Here is a 17,145-nt window from a genome sequence, read left to right on the forward strand (position 1 = left end):
TATTAACGTCCATTTATTTCGGTAACCAAGATCATTAATCATGACCTCAAGTTCATGAATGACGTTTTCACAAGTGGGTTCATTTAAATTCTGTGAGATTTCATCCCTGAACAAATTTTGCCGTGTTGAAACACTCTTTAAATTAATAAATATTAATTTATCGATTAAATAATACCTCTATAAAATAATAATATTTCATGGTCTCATCTATATTAATTTTGTTATGTTTTACTGTATATAGCTATAGTTTGCTTAATTGCGAATTATAGCTATATGTTAGGGGAGGAGCGAGGATGAAGGAGAGAGATGAGCGAGATCGAGAGAGGGAGGAGAGAGGATGAATACTTGTTGTATTCGTACAATTGATACAGATATACAAATACAATATATACAAATAAAAATATAATTGTTTGAATACAATTGATTTGTATCGTATATAGAATATAATGTATCATTTATATTAATGAACACAATCTGTGTCGACGGATACAATTGACAGAATGTAAATTGTCATAATACAATTAATACTACATACACATACAATTTTTATATAATACACAATATAGTTGATATGACATACAAATACTTTTGATATATAATACAACTATCACATTTATGTGGAGTAATTTTTGGAGTACAACTGTTTGGGCTGAAGAGAACAAGGGGTGAGAGAGAGAGGAAGGGGGAGGGGGGGGGGGGGNGGGGGATTGGAGGAGAGAGGAAAGGGAGGAAGGGAGAGAGAAGACAAAAAATTTCTATAAAACACATAGTTATAAATCGTAATATTGTAAACTATAATGACTTATTATAAATACATATCATATATTTGTCTTGTTATATAATTTTTTCTGATAAGGAATAATAATGATGATGGACTGCCTCCAATAATACATTAATATACATTATTTTAATATATATAAAAGTTAAATTCAAAGTAAAATAGTGTTAATAAATAGAGAATAAAGACATTGACCAAGAGTGTCAGTTATGATGTAGATTCTAGATTAGTATAGCGTTTAATTGGATGAACAATATGTGCAAATTCGTCTATAAATACTAGATATAAATTTCTGTGTCAACACAGGCTCAAGGGGAACTTAAGATAAACAAGTCAAGAGTGTATGAACACACACATATACACTATATACTTAGTTAACACACACACACTCTATATACTTACTTAGTTGGAACAAATATTTTGAACAGGCGAAACAATGGCTATCACAATTTTACCTCTATGTACACAAAAATTATAAATAGCTAGATGTGGTTGATGTAAGCTGTTATATGCGTCCAAAAGGGAGAAACTTTGTTGAGGCAACTGATTTTTTGACGTTAGTATAGGCAATCAAAAATCATCTATACATGCCTAGTGATGTGAAGGCAATCAAAATCCAGCTATAAGTCACATGATTGAGCTTCACTACACTCAAATTTTTGTCTCCTGCTACTTACATAGAGAAACTGTATATTGTAAAGGAATAAATAAATTAGGCGAATATTTTATTTTAAAATGTGGAGTGCTTATTACTGTTATTTCGTCGGAGTGGATGATCCCAATTTTTGATTCTTAGTTCCTTCGCTAGGAAGAGTAAATGATTGTAGTTCAAGCACGCAAGCATGTAAAATGTCTGGAAATAATTGGGCAATTATATTTGACCTTCAACATGAAAAGTTTGCACCTACGACAGTCGTACAAAGTAATATTAGCCGATTTTCTTGGTTGAAAAATCTCACTATGAAGCAGTTAATCATTATTGACAAAGAGAGTGAAGCCATGTTTTAAACTCACTGTAGACACAATGAGGGAATGACCAAGATAGATACTATTTCATCGTCAACAGATGCAAGATTAAGGGATGAAGATTACTAACATGAGCTTTTTAAAGTATAAGCTAAGAGAATTTGTTCGTTGTCTTTTGATCTGCAAAAGGCCACAATAAATATTACTAACTTTTCGTCTTTTTTTCGCCTTATAGATAACTTGAAGGACAATGGATCAGAATGACTCGTACCAATTCATTAATGGTACGAGTTGTATCTTGCACATATAGAAGATTAATTAAAATTATTGAGTTGTATCTGATTGTCAACCTTAGATCTGTGGGCACAAAATATATTGACAAGTAAAGCGAATAAATTATTCTTAGGCGGATCAAATACAGAAAAGGAAGATGATCTTATTGCGATAGTATTTTGTAGTAGCTATCAATTTTGCAAAAATAACAGGGTGCTCGTGCAGCTATTGTAATAGTTTAATTCCTTCATTGTCCACTAAATCGTCCCACATAGTAAACATGAAAGGCTTCTTTCTAAATAATATGAGAGGAATTGAGAACAATTTTAGCTTCACAAAAAGGGTAAAGCGAGTAAAAGGTAGAACGTAATTGTTGTTCTCATTTTCGTCGAAAATTGAAGGACTTACTTGTTATCCATAATAACGGTCTTTCGATATCGCTTGGTTTAGTCAGCAATATATTGCATTGCACTGTAATTTGCTACTACTGCTAGCAAATCTGTTGGTACGAGTAGTGAAAAGTAGTTATTCAGTTGGACTTGAAATATCTAATACACCCCTTTCCTAAATATCATTTTATATATACGCATTAATAGAAAAATATCATTTTAACTGGATGCATTAAAATATAATGAGAATTCCATGGTATTTTTTCATTTAACTTTCTCAACGATTTTGGTGTTATTGATCACTCTTGAAAAATCTACACTTAACGTTCTCAACGATTTAGTGTTATTGATCACTCTTAAAAAATCTAAAATGTTTTAGGTAGTATTAAAGATATAATAAGAAGACTCACCAAATTCACTAGCTTGAAGTTGGTGTTGAAGATGCGAAAAAGGAAGTGTATTCAACTTCGTTAGAAGAGGTAATGGTGCTTCAATGACTGCCCTTTTTGTAATAGATTCAACAATTGTATACTTATCTACAACTTATTCAAAGTTGTTGACTCGTAATAAGTAAGATTGTGTCACGATCAAATATTGGACGTGATGGCTCCTGTCTTTTCCCACCAAGACAAGTCAGCCTCAACCTAAACGAAAACGAAAGAAAAAGTGGAAAGTAGTAAAAACAAGAACAAGATAAAGCGAAAAACTAATTCTTCTATTAAACCCCCCAAAATCTGGTTGTCACGTGTACAAACCACTAAATACATAAGTGCGGAATTAAGAAATAAATACAAGTCTCAATCTTTGTTTCTCAAATAGAACAAAGTATAAGAAAAGAAAAAAAAGGGTCCGCTGAATGACAAGCAGCTACCTCTTCAAGTCCTTAACGAGTCTCGAGATCAATAGAAGGAGAAAGAGATCACACGAGTCTAGACTCGAAACCTATACAAGTGTAAAAGCAAGGGTGAGTACCAACAACACGGTACCTAGCTAGCAACCTACTAAACAAAGCAACTAGCTAGAAATAGAATACCCCTTACACTCCAACTAAACCTCCTCAAACTACAACCTGCACAGAAATCAACTCAACCTTGCACTTTTACAATAGATGGCTCACAAGCCCAATATTTGCAGTTCAATCTTCACAATTAATAATCAAACAAATCAAATAAGTCAATCTGAATGACAAGTAGTTCAATAACACATAACAAGTACATCATTTACAATTCACAAGTAAGTCACGCATAAGCATGAAATGTATCAAGTCAGAATGATCATCACTAATCGGAACCATTTCTCATCGGCTTATAACACTCGCCGACAAAGACCTTGGCACAAAACATTCACCGGCAAAGACCTCGACATCATAACACTCGCCGACAAAGACCTTAGCATCATAACACTCATTGGCAAAGACCTTGACATCATAACACTCGCCGGTAAAGAATCATCATCTTAACACTCGCCGACAATGACCTCAGTATAATAATCATCACAATGTTCAACGATCAAAGCACACAAGCAACATCATACCAAACAGAAGAGACAACAATTCGCACAATTCAAGTCCACAATCATGCTTTCAAACATTTCATCAACCAATCAATAAGGGTTTTATTAAGGCAATTCACATCATCATGTTCAACACATAGTCTTTTTCATTTCAACCTTTTTTTATTCATTTAGATATAGCAAGTGTACAATTTAGCCATTCACCTCATCCCCATTACTCCCAAGCAATGAAGGAAGCATACAAATTCAACTAGAATACAAGGTTTAGGAAGTCACTTGCCTAAAATCAATCAACGATCACTCCAATAGTTAAGTCTCCCCCTCCGGATCACTCCCAAAGACACACAATCTATGCACAAGAGAGTATTCACAATAAATTCGTTGAAATAATAATATCAGCATCAATTTCTCTTGAAAAGTGGGTCAATCAACACAAAACCCAATTCTAAAAATAAGGTTTGAATCCGAAAAAATAATACTTTTAAAACATTACTCAAGACTTTAGGAACTCATTAGGAAAAAAATATTTGAAAAATGGACTTGAAAATCAGTTCATAACTCACTTTTACTTCAAAACTCAAGTTCATGAAGAACTCCCAATTTATCAACCCAAAATCTTGATTTAAACTCATAAATTCAATAATAATAATAATGGATAATTGAAGATTTAGAGTTAAGAAATGTTACCCAACAATTTTATCTTGAAAAAACCACTTCAAATCACCTCTACCGAGTTCTTAAAGCTCCAAAAATGAAAATGGAAAAGAAATCCCGAAATTTGGGTTTAACACTGCAGGGACCTCCTCGCGAACGCGGACCCATACCTACAAACACAGGTTTTTAATGATTGGACCTCCGCGAATGCGACAGGTCTCCCGCAAACGTGGTAGGTCTCCCGCGAACGTGATCGAGACTCCGCAAAGTTAGGTTCTCACCCCCTGCCCTTCACAAACGCACTGAAAGCTCCGCGAACGCAAAGGGGTGCACCAGAACACAGAAAAACTAGCCAGTTCAAAATCATCTAAAGGACTCTCGGAATTTGTTTGGAACCCTATAAACATAAACTACATATGCAAATCGATTACACTCGACGTTCAACTCAATAGAATCGTCAAAACATGAATCTGAGGTCTCCTTGACCTGACATCCGTGAAAACCACAAGAAACTATCTCAACACCTAAAAAGGCTAAAACAAACTTGGGACCTCTCAAAAATCAATCAAGACCTCACCTAGGCCTAAAATCATCCCTGAATCCAACAGAACTCTCAAAATTCCGATTCTAGCATCCAAACCCCGAATATTGACCAAAGTCAACCCAAAGGCTAATTCCACAATTTCATAACTTAGGACCTCAAATCCTCAAAAAGACTCAGAAACTGAAACCGACGACTCTCACGTATCAGATTTCACATTTCGGGACTAATGGAATCGACGAAATCCCATTTCGATGCTCAAAACTCCAAACGACACCAAAAGCTACTTTATTAACAACTTAACCTTTCAAACTCAAAACTTACCAAAAATCTCAACTTGTAACTCAAATTTCAAAACCAATTTTTCAAACTCAATAAAAATATGACTCGGGGCCGATATCACTCTATTTGATCTTATTAAGAATGATTTGATCTTTATTGCATGTTTTCAACAAATTTCATATGAACCCATGCTATATGAATACTTCATGATCATGAACTAAATAAAGTTTTTAGTTATGCATGTATGAAGAATTATGAGACTATGATTCTATGGTGCTTTCGAATAAAGTATCTCATGTTTTTATGAAATTAGGTTACTTTTGATTGAAGTATTCTCACTATGAAAGATTATCATAATATTAATGCTTTTGATTAAGGATCTCTTATGCATTGATTACGTTATGAAATTCGTGAATCGTGATATTTTAAAAGGAACTCTTCTTCTGCGTTGATATGAATATGCGATTGACTCAATATTACTAGATTATTACCTTTACCAAAATATATAACTATTAATTGATATGATTTTATATGATTTTCATTGGGAGTTTGCTTAGCACCGAGTTGGACTAGTGGGGATTACTCAAATCCCAGAACTATGTGCCCCCATAGGATTTTTCATAATAGACATTAGCTAGTGGATCCACTTAAACTTAAAAACATGGTCCGTACCTTGACAAGTAGGACACTCTCTTCTCAGTGTGGGAGCAGTACACAGAACTCCATGTTATAACTCACATGATTTATGTCGGTTAATGGTAAATCTCCCACAAAAGAACATGCTTTCCTCAATTAGCTTATGTTGATACATATTTCATGACTTCTACCTAGATATGATATTTAGCCTATTGCATTGGCCTTGTTATGATTTATGAAATAAGCTTATCCGATTGATATGTTTTACTTGGTCATGTATTATCATGTTTCAAACTTATTACGTATCATATAATTACTTATGCATCTTCTCTCATACCCGGTACGTATCATATATTGATGCATACAGTCTCTTGTGCCTATATTATTTTCATAATGTAGGTTCTGACGTTCCTCTAGCCATCAATGGCTAGTTGGATTGATCAATTGTATTTAAAAATTTGGTGAGTCCCCGAAACATATATGTCTTGGGGACCATACCATATATGTCTTTATCACTTTATGTCATTTCAGTTTCAAATTTTTTCGTGAGCTAGGGCCTATCCTAGCCACATATATTAGTAGAGGCTTATGTCAGACATAATATTGTTTCGGCTTTAGGAAGTCTTATACTCTAATTTGGTATCATTTAAGATTGTTGATTGAGACTTATATTCCGCTTCATGCTTTATTTCCGTTTGGTTGTTATCATAGTGTTATTCTTATGTTAAGTGGATTGTTTTGGGTCTCTCAGGAATCTATTCGCCTTGTCATGTCTAGGGGTAGATTTAATAAGAATTAAGAACTGAATCATGATTTGCATTTTAGACCATTTTAACCCTATTTTTTTAAGCTGATCAATATTGCATACCTAGAGATCAATGGTTGCAACTTGTAGAATCGTTTGATTATGTTAGAGGTCGTTTGGTAAAATTTATAAAAATAATGCAAAATAGAGTGTATTATTAATTCTTACATTAGTAATATTTGTATTAGTTATGCTTGTATTAATTATACATATATTATTTGATTTGGTGTAATAAAAACAACATGCATTGCATAAAAAAGATTTGTTTACAAAAATATTCTTTACAATTATGATGGAAAAGATGTGGAGATGTAAAAAGGGTTTTGAAGAATAATCGAGACTTTAATCATGTTAATGCATGCATTACTAATACTTAGAAATTCATGGTATTAGTAATATATTCCTTAATACACAATAGAATGTATAACTAATGTTAATTATACATGAACATAAAAAAGTGTATCAAATAAAGTATTACTAATACACATAGATAATGCATGCATTAATTTTGCTAATATACTCTACCAATAACAACAACAACATACCCCGTAAAATTCAATAAATGAGTCTGAAGCAGAGGCGGAGCCAGCCTTCTATTAGGGGGTTCATCCGAACCCCCCTTCGGCGGAAAATATTACTCCCTCTGTCCCAATTTATGTGACACTTTTCATTTTTCGAGAGTCAAACAGTTAAAGTTTGATCGGAAATTTGTGCATGAAATCTTCAATTTTTTAAATGAAATTTATATATTTGTAAACTACGTAAAAAGTACTACAACAATTGATAATTCAAAATGTTTAAAAGATTTATGAAAAATTTACGGTCAAAATTAGATTTGTTTGAATCTTGAAATCTAAAAAGTGCCACATAAAATGGACGGAAGGAGTACTATTTATACATGGTTAAAATTATTTTTTTATATATATATAGTAAATATTGAACCCCTTTGGTGAGTTCGTTTATTTAGTTCTTCAAATTTTGAACCCCTTGTTAAAAGTCCTGGCTCCGCCATTAATATGAAGAGGATAAAGTGTATACAGATTTTTCAATAATACATTCTTCCAAACGACCATGTTTCTTCCAATCACATGTTATGTCCTGATAATCAGCCACTATTGCATCCCCACGTGGAGACTTGACAGTCATCAACTGGATGAACCTTTGGCAAATATCATCACAGCATTGACTCACTTACAAATCGCACAAAACTTAATTTCTCAACTCTTGAGCTTCCACTTGAAGTGCAAAACAAAAAATGTCAGTAGCTATTCTACAGCAAAGTTTCTTAATTAGTCCTCTTTCTTCAACATACAAACCCAGAAAATACATCACTTTCTTCCCTGTACATAGCACTAAAATCTTGTGCAAGTACAGCCCAGATGACCCACAAGACTCTTTGAGGTAAAATTTGAATATAATGGGGAAAAAGTTTCATTCTTTATCTCTCATTTTCTGGGTTCTTGATGGAGTTCTCGTTTTTTTTTTCCAGGAAAAGTGAAAATAAATTTGAAAAGTTAGCGTTAGTTGCAGTGGCAGCTGGGTTTTTGACACTGGGCTCAGTGGATCCAGCATCAGCTGCTAAGACTGGTGGTAGAATTGGTGGTCAGGCTTTTCGACCGTCAGCTCCTCGCTCTTCCTCACCAAGGATCAATAATTCAAGGTTAATTCCACACTTTTTTGAGCAAAAGATGTATTTGTTTATGTTGAAGATATGATTAAGTAAATAAAAGTGTATCCTGACTAACAATTTACTAGGCTGTTAGATGAGATGGTCACAAAATTAAATATGGTCCTTAGAGATCCTAGGTTCAAGTCTCACCTCCACGTAGGGGCGGAGCCAGGTAGCGGTCAAGGGGTTCATCCTAACCCCCTTCGGCTAAGAATTATACTATTTATACATGTTTATATTGTAGATGTTGAACTCCTTTTGTTTTTTTTCCTGTGTTTAGCCCCTTGCCTCCACCGATTACCAAATAAATTTCCACGTCTTGTCCTAAGAAAGATAATCATGCCCAACACCTAATGGGAATTTGTTGAAAACATACTTAAGTAAATCAAAAATATTCACTATACTAGATGATGCTTTTAAATGATATTGTCATATTTAATAATCAACAGCCTTGAAACATGTAAATTTACTGTTTATGTAGAAATAACTTAAGAGTTTTTAATGCTTTACTTCGTTTCGAATGGAGGTCCTACTTTGTTCATCGAGGATTGATTTGACTGATTGTTGAAGATTGATCAAAGTTGTATTGGTTATAAAAGTTTATAGAACTGTTTACAAGCTGCAAATATATAAGCCCATTTGAAAATGATGAATAGTTTGTTATTGAATCTTATTATTGCAAAGGAGAGTAATTTGATTGTCTCAGACATACAATATGTGATCAGAATTTTGAACTTTGTAGTAAGGGAACATGTTAATTTAGTAGTAGTAGTAGTAGTAGTAGTAGTTACAAGTATAGTACTCTCGACGCCAAAAGGTACAACACCAATAGTTGTATTTGCCTTGGCTTTCTGTTGAATGATTGTATCTAGATATGGTGAATGCTTCTAGTTTTGCTGAAATTTGGACGTGGAGAGAAGGTTTCAATGTTTCGTACATGTAAAGATGTTTGTATAGTTTGAATAGAAATGATAGCTTGCCAGGGTAAAAGAAAACGGCAGTGTAAATCTGTTACAACTAGAATGTTTCCCATATAGCAAGGACAAACAGTGACTGGAAAATGATGCTAGAGATTTCAGTCACTGGGGGCGAGACAATTTTAAGGCAGCAAATTTTGCTTTGAGCCACTGGAAGGAACATAGGTATTGCAAAAGTATGTTTTGAGCTGAATTTCTAACTTTTTAATGCTATTATTTGAGACCTTAGCAAGCTATTCATTTTATATGGGGAAATATTTTTGGATATTACCTTGCTGAACTTGAAAATTAACTGGAGTTCGCCGTATTAGAAGTCACCTTGGATGGATAATGAAAGCACTATAATCTTCCTTCTCTTTATGCTTGTTCTAAATTAGCTAATCTCATATTTATGCCTTCATTTTAATGTTCAGATTCTTGTCTTATATATTTATTTACTCACTATACCTTTTAGCACTTTAGCTCCTGTTATTTTGTGAGTACCTAATTAAACTAGGAGGAGCAGAACAAGGTATATCTTATATTCCTAAAACAAAATCTCCAGATAGAGCCTATATTATTTGGATTCATAGCCATAAGGATAACTATGTGTTTTATATTACTATGGAACGATCAGGTTCTAGTGGAAACAATTCCATCATCTTAAGGTTATGATTTCCTCTCAGGCATTTCAAGTTCCTTGCCTCCTATAGATAATTAACTTATCAAATGCAGTAAGCTCTCATGAACGTAGCATGGTTGGGGAAGTAATTGAAATAGGCACTGTTAGTAATTGGTCGCACATACATTACTTCAGTATATAGTGCAAGCAATACTAAAGCAAATATTCATGTTGAACCTAAAACCTTCGTTCTACACGACAAGACATGGTTAAATTTCCCATTGAATGTGATTCATATGTTCTTTCTATTGGCTACGAAACTACTTTGCAAGAATCTTTATGGCCATAATTTTGTTCTTATTATCGAAATAGGACAGTACTTTATAGGGTAGGAGAAGGTATCTCAAATCTTTCCATTGGAGAACCAAACCAGGACTAGGTTAGGGGCCTTGAAAAAGAGAATTACCTAATATCTTCCCCTTGTTGAAGAAGGGTAATGGATAAGGTTCAGGAGTTTACCGGAGCCGGAGTTCCAATTAGCAATAAGAGAAAAAGAAAAAAAGAGGTAAAATAAGCCTTAAAAGGCCAACCCCCGGGCAGAGTTGGGCCAAGACTAACTGCTAGTTTAAAGTGGTGACAACATCAACATTCTAGACAGGTCAAAAAGTTAATATATTAATGGAATATAGTCAAATATGGAGACACCAGTATTATATATGGATTCACGACTCATGTGCATGTAGAGGCGGACCTGATCTGGAAGTGGCGGGGACACCATTATCTTTAACTTTGATGTGGCAATTACTAGAAGCGTATCAGTGCTTCGCCACCAACAAGGAGTAAAGCTTTTTGTATGAAAACCACCCAATTTTCAACAGATATTAGATCTATACCCATAATTTTGTTTTAAGAAAACAATGAGTTAAACGCTAAGAACTTAAAAGATCGAACCTATCAAGCGGTAACATTTGTTATTAAGCTCAATTCAATATTAATCCTAGTTCCTACTAATTGGTGGAAAACAGAAATCATGAAAATATCAAACTCAAATATGTTTGAATAAGTAGAATCTACTTAATCTTTAGAAAGAGGTAAAGGAGGCCTTAACAGTTAACAGAGTCAGACAGGGAGGTTGAGTCTCACCGGACACCGACTGCTTTCCGTAGTTACTTGATTAGAAAATGGGGGGGGGGGGGGGGGNNNNGGGGGGGTGTGTTGACTGCAAAAAGATAAATTAAAAAAAAACTAGCTACTGAAGATCACTTTTCATTAACCTTCAAAATCCAAATAGTATCCTGTATTTGTGGGTTCTCATAAGAACTACAAAGATGAGTTCGTGCTCTTGTTATTTGTGATACAATGTACCCTATAAAAGGAATCAAATTGTAGGAATCTGATAGTCTCCATTTCCAATCTTAACAGAACTAGAAATATTTCTCTAGTGTGTTTCACTGACACTAGTCAGCTATCAAACTCATGCTTTACAACTAGCGGTTACGCCTTGTATTGTATTTACTTGGCCATTCCTGAAGTTTCACCCTTCCAAGTGGTAGTGCTCATTAGTGACCCTTTCTAGTTTAAGTTTGACTGAAGGACAACAACATTTAGATAATTTCCAAGCAGCCTTGCTGACTAACCAAGTGAAACACCAAAACTTATAGGGGGTATTGCTTTGCTAAATCTGTTTCCAAGGCCACTTAAGTGTGTTGTTCTGTGTATTATACTATAGAGTGTAACACGACTTTACTGTAAAGATTCCATCCGTTTTTCCCTTCTAACATAGGATGTCCTTCTTATCTAAGCATGTATGGTAGGCTCCTAATTGTTGAATCAAACTGCAGGTTCTTTCCAATTCTCAATCATTGCAGTTTCTTCTTATAATTATGTGCTAGCTGTAACTTGAGTAGTAATATGATACAGAGGCTTCCTCGTTGGCGGCCAAAGTAAAAAGAATGGGATGACTCCATTTGAGAGGTGTGTGGCCCAGCCAAGAGTCATGCCAAAAGCTAATCTTCCTTCCATCTCCCAGCTTGAAATATGATTTGCCTATAGTCATCCCAAAAAGTCCTGATGCTTTTCCATATAGAGAATCTGTAGGGAAGCAAAGCAACTTTGTTATTCCATTAATCGTGCTTGCCATCTTTGCTTTCAATGACATTTCTCCACAATGTACCATTTCAAATCCCTAACCCCAAGGCCTCCATATCTTTTCCCCTTCAACACTGTATCTAAATTAACAAGAATGAAAGATTTCTTGTCTCTAATTCCTTGTATTGGAAGTGTCTTTGAATGTTGTCAATAATCTTTGAAATAGAAGCAGGTATAGGGAATAACATAGTGTTAAGTACAAGTGTAGCACGCTGTTTATGAGGACTAATATTCCACCAATGGAGAGATGCTGCCTTTTCCTTTTAGACAACTTCCTTTCACATTATTCAAAAATACCATCCCACATGGAAATTGATGTGTATTTATGCACGAAAGGTAGTCCCAAATAAGTAGAAGATAGCATCCCAATAGTGCACCCAAGAATACCTGCTAACAGTTGAAGATTGTGAACCTCATTTACTGGAAAGAGCTGGCTATGCATATTTATGTGGAGTCCAGTGACCGCCCCGAAAAGTAACAGAATAAGTCCTAAAGATAATGCATCTATTCTTCTTCAGCTTTACTTAAAAGCAGTGATCCTTCTGCATAAAGGATATGAGAACTTGCAAGTCCATCTTGACCCTTTAAGCCTGTTGAATGGCCCCTAATCCAGCTTTGTTCTATTGCACAGTGAAGCATGATGCTTCTAGTTTCCTTTTTCCTTATTACTGAAATCATAATTATAGTACCAAAAGCTCTGAAGTTCTCCAATAGTTGATTTGTCATTGAGAAAGTTCCTCATGTAGTTTTTGTTATTGTAGAACAGCTTTAACTGCACACTGCAGTAGTCGAACACTACTGTCTTAATTTCACCCTTCCTCTTTCCTCTAAGTTCGGTAGAATGAAAAGTTTTCTTGTAGTCATCTTTGTATCGGTGTGTATGAAAGCCGGTAAGTGGATGTGGACAGCTTTCTGAATTGTGGTTGTATTTGATAGATTCATGTATCTGTTCAGCCTCTTGTTCCTTTCATGTATTTATATATTTCTATTTCTTGTGTGGCTCCAAAATTGAGGGAGTTAACTGAAACCCCAATATACTTATGTAACACATAGCCAAATGATGTGAACAAAATCTTGCAGACGGAGACGTAATTTTGTTGAGTATGCTTAGAGTTGTAGTGCCATAATAAAATACTGAATTATGATACTTCCTCCAGTTTAAAGACCACTTGGTTCAGCTTGTTTTTCTACTTACATGTATTTGATGTCCTGATGGATGCTTAAATAAACTAATTTAGATGATGACATTGTTTTTGCAGAACAAATATATATGTCAATCCACCAGTTGCTCCTCCTCTAGTTGGTGGATATGGATATGGCTATGGTATTCCATTCTATGGTGGATGGGGATGGTCACCTTTCTCGTTCTTCGCACCAGGGCCTGGTGTTGCCGTTGGCATTGGGGGTGGATTCGATACACTGGTGCTCTTCTTGGTTCTTGGTGCTGTTGCTTCTTTTCTTAGGAGGGTGCTTGGGAAATCAAGAGATGAAGATGAGTACTAGTACATGTTCATCCCAATATAGTTTTGTACAAGTGACTGGCAGTGTCATCTAGCCATAGAGTATATAATTAACCTTGTATTCGTGCTTACCAAAATTAAAATTATCTATTATTTGAAACTGTCCAAGTGATATTGGAACTCTACTTATTTTACCATATGTTTATATGGTACATGAAAAAATGGAGTTGGAGATTTAAAATGAAACAAGACTGAGTTGAAGTGTCAAAATGAAATTTTAAGACAAGTTAAAGGAGTTGTATATGCGTTACGCTTAATATTTAGTAAAAATTATGCAAATCACATAGTATAAGAAAGATTACTTCCTATCCCCTACTCTTTCATAAATTACCAAAAATTCCCTATTTTAGTGTCTTTCGGATACATAATATTGCAGGCGAATACTTTAATTAATAACAGGCGGATACTTAAATTAATAAGTTGTTCTTATCAGTTTAATGCGTTAAATAAGGGATTAAAAATAGAAATTATAATTGACTCCCACTATTAACGCGTACGTTTCTTCCTTCAACCAATTAGTCGTTCATAAACCTCTGACTGAATTAGAAATTTTAAATTTCAAATTGTGAAACTTTCTCCATTTTCTTCGAAATTTCAATAGAAGATTGATTCAAAAAAAATTTGGAACTCAATTTTGTGAATTTTAAATTTCAAATTTCAAATTGTGAAACCTTCTCCCTGTTCTTCGAAAACGCAGTAGAAGTTTGATTCAAAAAATTTTGGAACGCANAAATAAGGGATTAAAAATAGAAATTATAATTGACTCCCACTATTAACGCGTACGTTTCTTCCTTCAACCAATTAGTCGTTCATAAACCTCTAACTGAATTAGAAATTTTAAATTTCAAATTGTGAAACTTTCTCCATGTTCTTCGAAATTTCAATAGAAGTTTGATTCAAAAAAAATTTGGAACTCAATTTTGTGAATTTTAAATTTCAAATTTCAAATTGTGAAACCTTCTCCCTGTTCTTCGAAAACGCAGTAGAAGTTTGATTCAAAAAATTTTGGAACGCAATTTTGTGAAGTTTTGTAATGAATATTTCGATCTTGTTAATATATTCTGGATTATGGAAAAGTGATGTTAGATACGAGCGATACATAAGTGATGTGATAGTGGTATCTGAAAATATTTCGTTCATTAATCTTATTTCAACAATTGCAGCTGAATTGGATATCGATGAATTGAAAAAAAACATCGAGATCAGATACGTTATTGAAGGTAATTCGTCTCCATTGTGTATTCGGAATGATATGGGGTGAAATTGTACATAGAAATTAAGAAACATGAGGTGAGATTTAGTATGTATCCTCTATGCATTGATACGTCGAAAAAAAGTGATGAAGAGATACAAAACTTCGATGCAACAACAGGTGCAATCATGTGTGTTGAGGGTGGAAAGATTCTTGATACTTACTTTTTAGAAGTACTTTTATGCTTCATGTCTAATAATTCTCAAATTTGATACTTAATTAAGTACTTTTAGGTTACTATTTTGTGAAGCAATAAATGAAAAAATGTTATGTTTTGAATTCTGGCAACATTTTTTGATTGTTAATTTCTGATAGAGTTAGTTTGGTATACACTGATGTGTTTCTCATACTTAATTGTTTGTAAATTTTGTATGGGATAGAATAATAGTATCAATAGTTGTGATGTGTGCCAAAGTTAAAAGAGACAACATATAAAAAAGGTATCAATTGAATCAATTATATATCATATACAAAATATCTTCTTCTAAATTTTGTATCTACTAATAATAGAGTATCGAAAGTTGTATTTTTTTTACCAATATTATATATCATATACATACAATTTTAATATTTGTGGATGCAATTGTATTTCATGTACATAATAATTTTCTGAAAATTTGATATCAGCTTAAAAAAAGTTAGAGTAATTGTAGAACTAATTTTGTGTATCTGATACTTAATATCTTTGTAACGATGTGTGCCAAAGTTAAAGAGACAACATGTCAAAAAGGTATAATTTGAATCAATGATATATCATATACATAAGATCATCTTCTAAATTTTGTATCTACTAATAATAGAGTATCGAAAGTTGTATTTTTCACCAATATTATATATCATATACTAGGGTGTTCACGAGTTGGTTTTGATCGGTTATTGGTCAAAACCAAAACCAAACCAACTTAATCGGTTTTAAAATTATCAAAACCAAACCAAACCAAACCAAATATAATATACATTTATCGGTTTGGTTGTTTTCGATTTTGGTTTGGTTTGGTTCGGTTATTCGGTTATTAACCATACATAAAAATAAAAGAAACAATTCATTCAAAACGTGAAAAAAGTGACAACAATCCATTCAAACGAAAAAATAGTTAGAATGGCTGGCATTACAGAACTTTGGATCATTGAATTTACTGAATAAAACTTCAAAATTCACTATTTTGGCATAGAAAGAAGAGACAATGACATTTTCAGTACCACAATGAATTTTCATAGACACTCATATACATGAAACCAATAAGAAAAATGTTCTCACCTTGGACATTTTTTCTTTCATAAGTAAATTATAAATAAATTTTGATGAAACATATATAAAATCTTTAAAATTGTTTATGAATATAATATATTATGTATGTATAATAATAAAATTTATGTATATAACTTGTTGGTTCGGTTCGGTTATTTCTTCGATTTTTTTCGAACAAAATCATAACCAAACCAATGACTATCGGTTCTTAACAATCTAAAACCAAACCAAACCAAAACCCAAATTAAATCGGTTTGGTTTGATTTTTTGGTTTGGATCGGTTTTTATCCAAACCATGAACACCCCTAATCATATACATACAATTTTGATATTTGTGGATGCAATTGTATTTCATGTACATAATAATTTTTTGAAAATTAATATCAGCTTAAAAAAAGTTAAGAGTTATTTTAGTATCAATTTTGTGTATTTGATACTTAATATCTTTGTAACGATGTGTGCCAAAGTTAAAAGAGACAACATGTAAAAAAGGTATCATTTGAGGCAATGATATATCATATACATAATATCTTCTTCTAAATTTTGTATCTACTAATAATAAAGTATCGGATGCTGTATTTTTTACCAATATTATATATCATATACATACAATTTTGATATTTGTGGACGCAATTGTGTTTCATGTACATAATAATTTTCTGGAAATTTAATATCGGCTTAAAAAAAGTTAGAGTAATTTTGGTATCAATTTCGTGTATTTGAAACTTAATATCTTTGTAACTTTGGCATGAAATAATAAAAGCGTATCAATTTGAGATGTTTAAAGCACCTAAGTATGATATACATAATATTATGTAAATCATAATGATTTAGTATCATCTGTTGTGATTTGTACCAATCTTATAAGATATAATTTGTATCATGTTGTGTGA

General features: G+C 33.3%; 1 protein-coding gene across 1 annotated transcript; it reads left to right on the plus strand.

The window, feature by feature from the left end:
* The first annotated feature begins 7,985 nt into the window (after nucleotides 1-7,985).
* LOC125877801 (uncharacterized) lies at nucleotides 7,986-13,940 on the plus strand. Its single transcript, XM_049559072.1, has 3 exons — nucleotides 7,986-8,237; nucleotides 8,326-8,496; nucleotides 13,491-13,940. Exons 1-3 carry the CDS (start codon nucleotides 8,092-8,094, stop codon nucleotides 13,732-13,734), a joined length of 561 nt encoding a protein of 186 aa, XP_049415029.1. The 5' UTR covers nucleotides 7,986-8,091; the 3' UTR covers nucleotides 13,735-13,940.
* Nucleotides 13,941-17,145: the final 3,205 nt, after the last annotated feature.

The sequence above is a fragment of the Solanum stenotomum genome, chromosome 9, assembly GCF_019186545.1.
Source record: "Solanum stenotomum isolate F172 chromosome 9, ASM1918654v1, whole genome shotgun sequence".
Classification (NCBI taxonomy): Eukaryota; Viridiplantae; Streptophyta; class Magnoliopsida; order Solanales; family Solanaceae; genus Solanum; species Solanum stenotomum.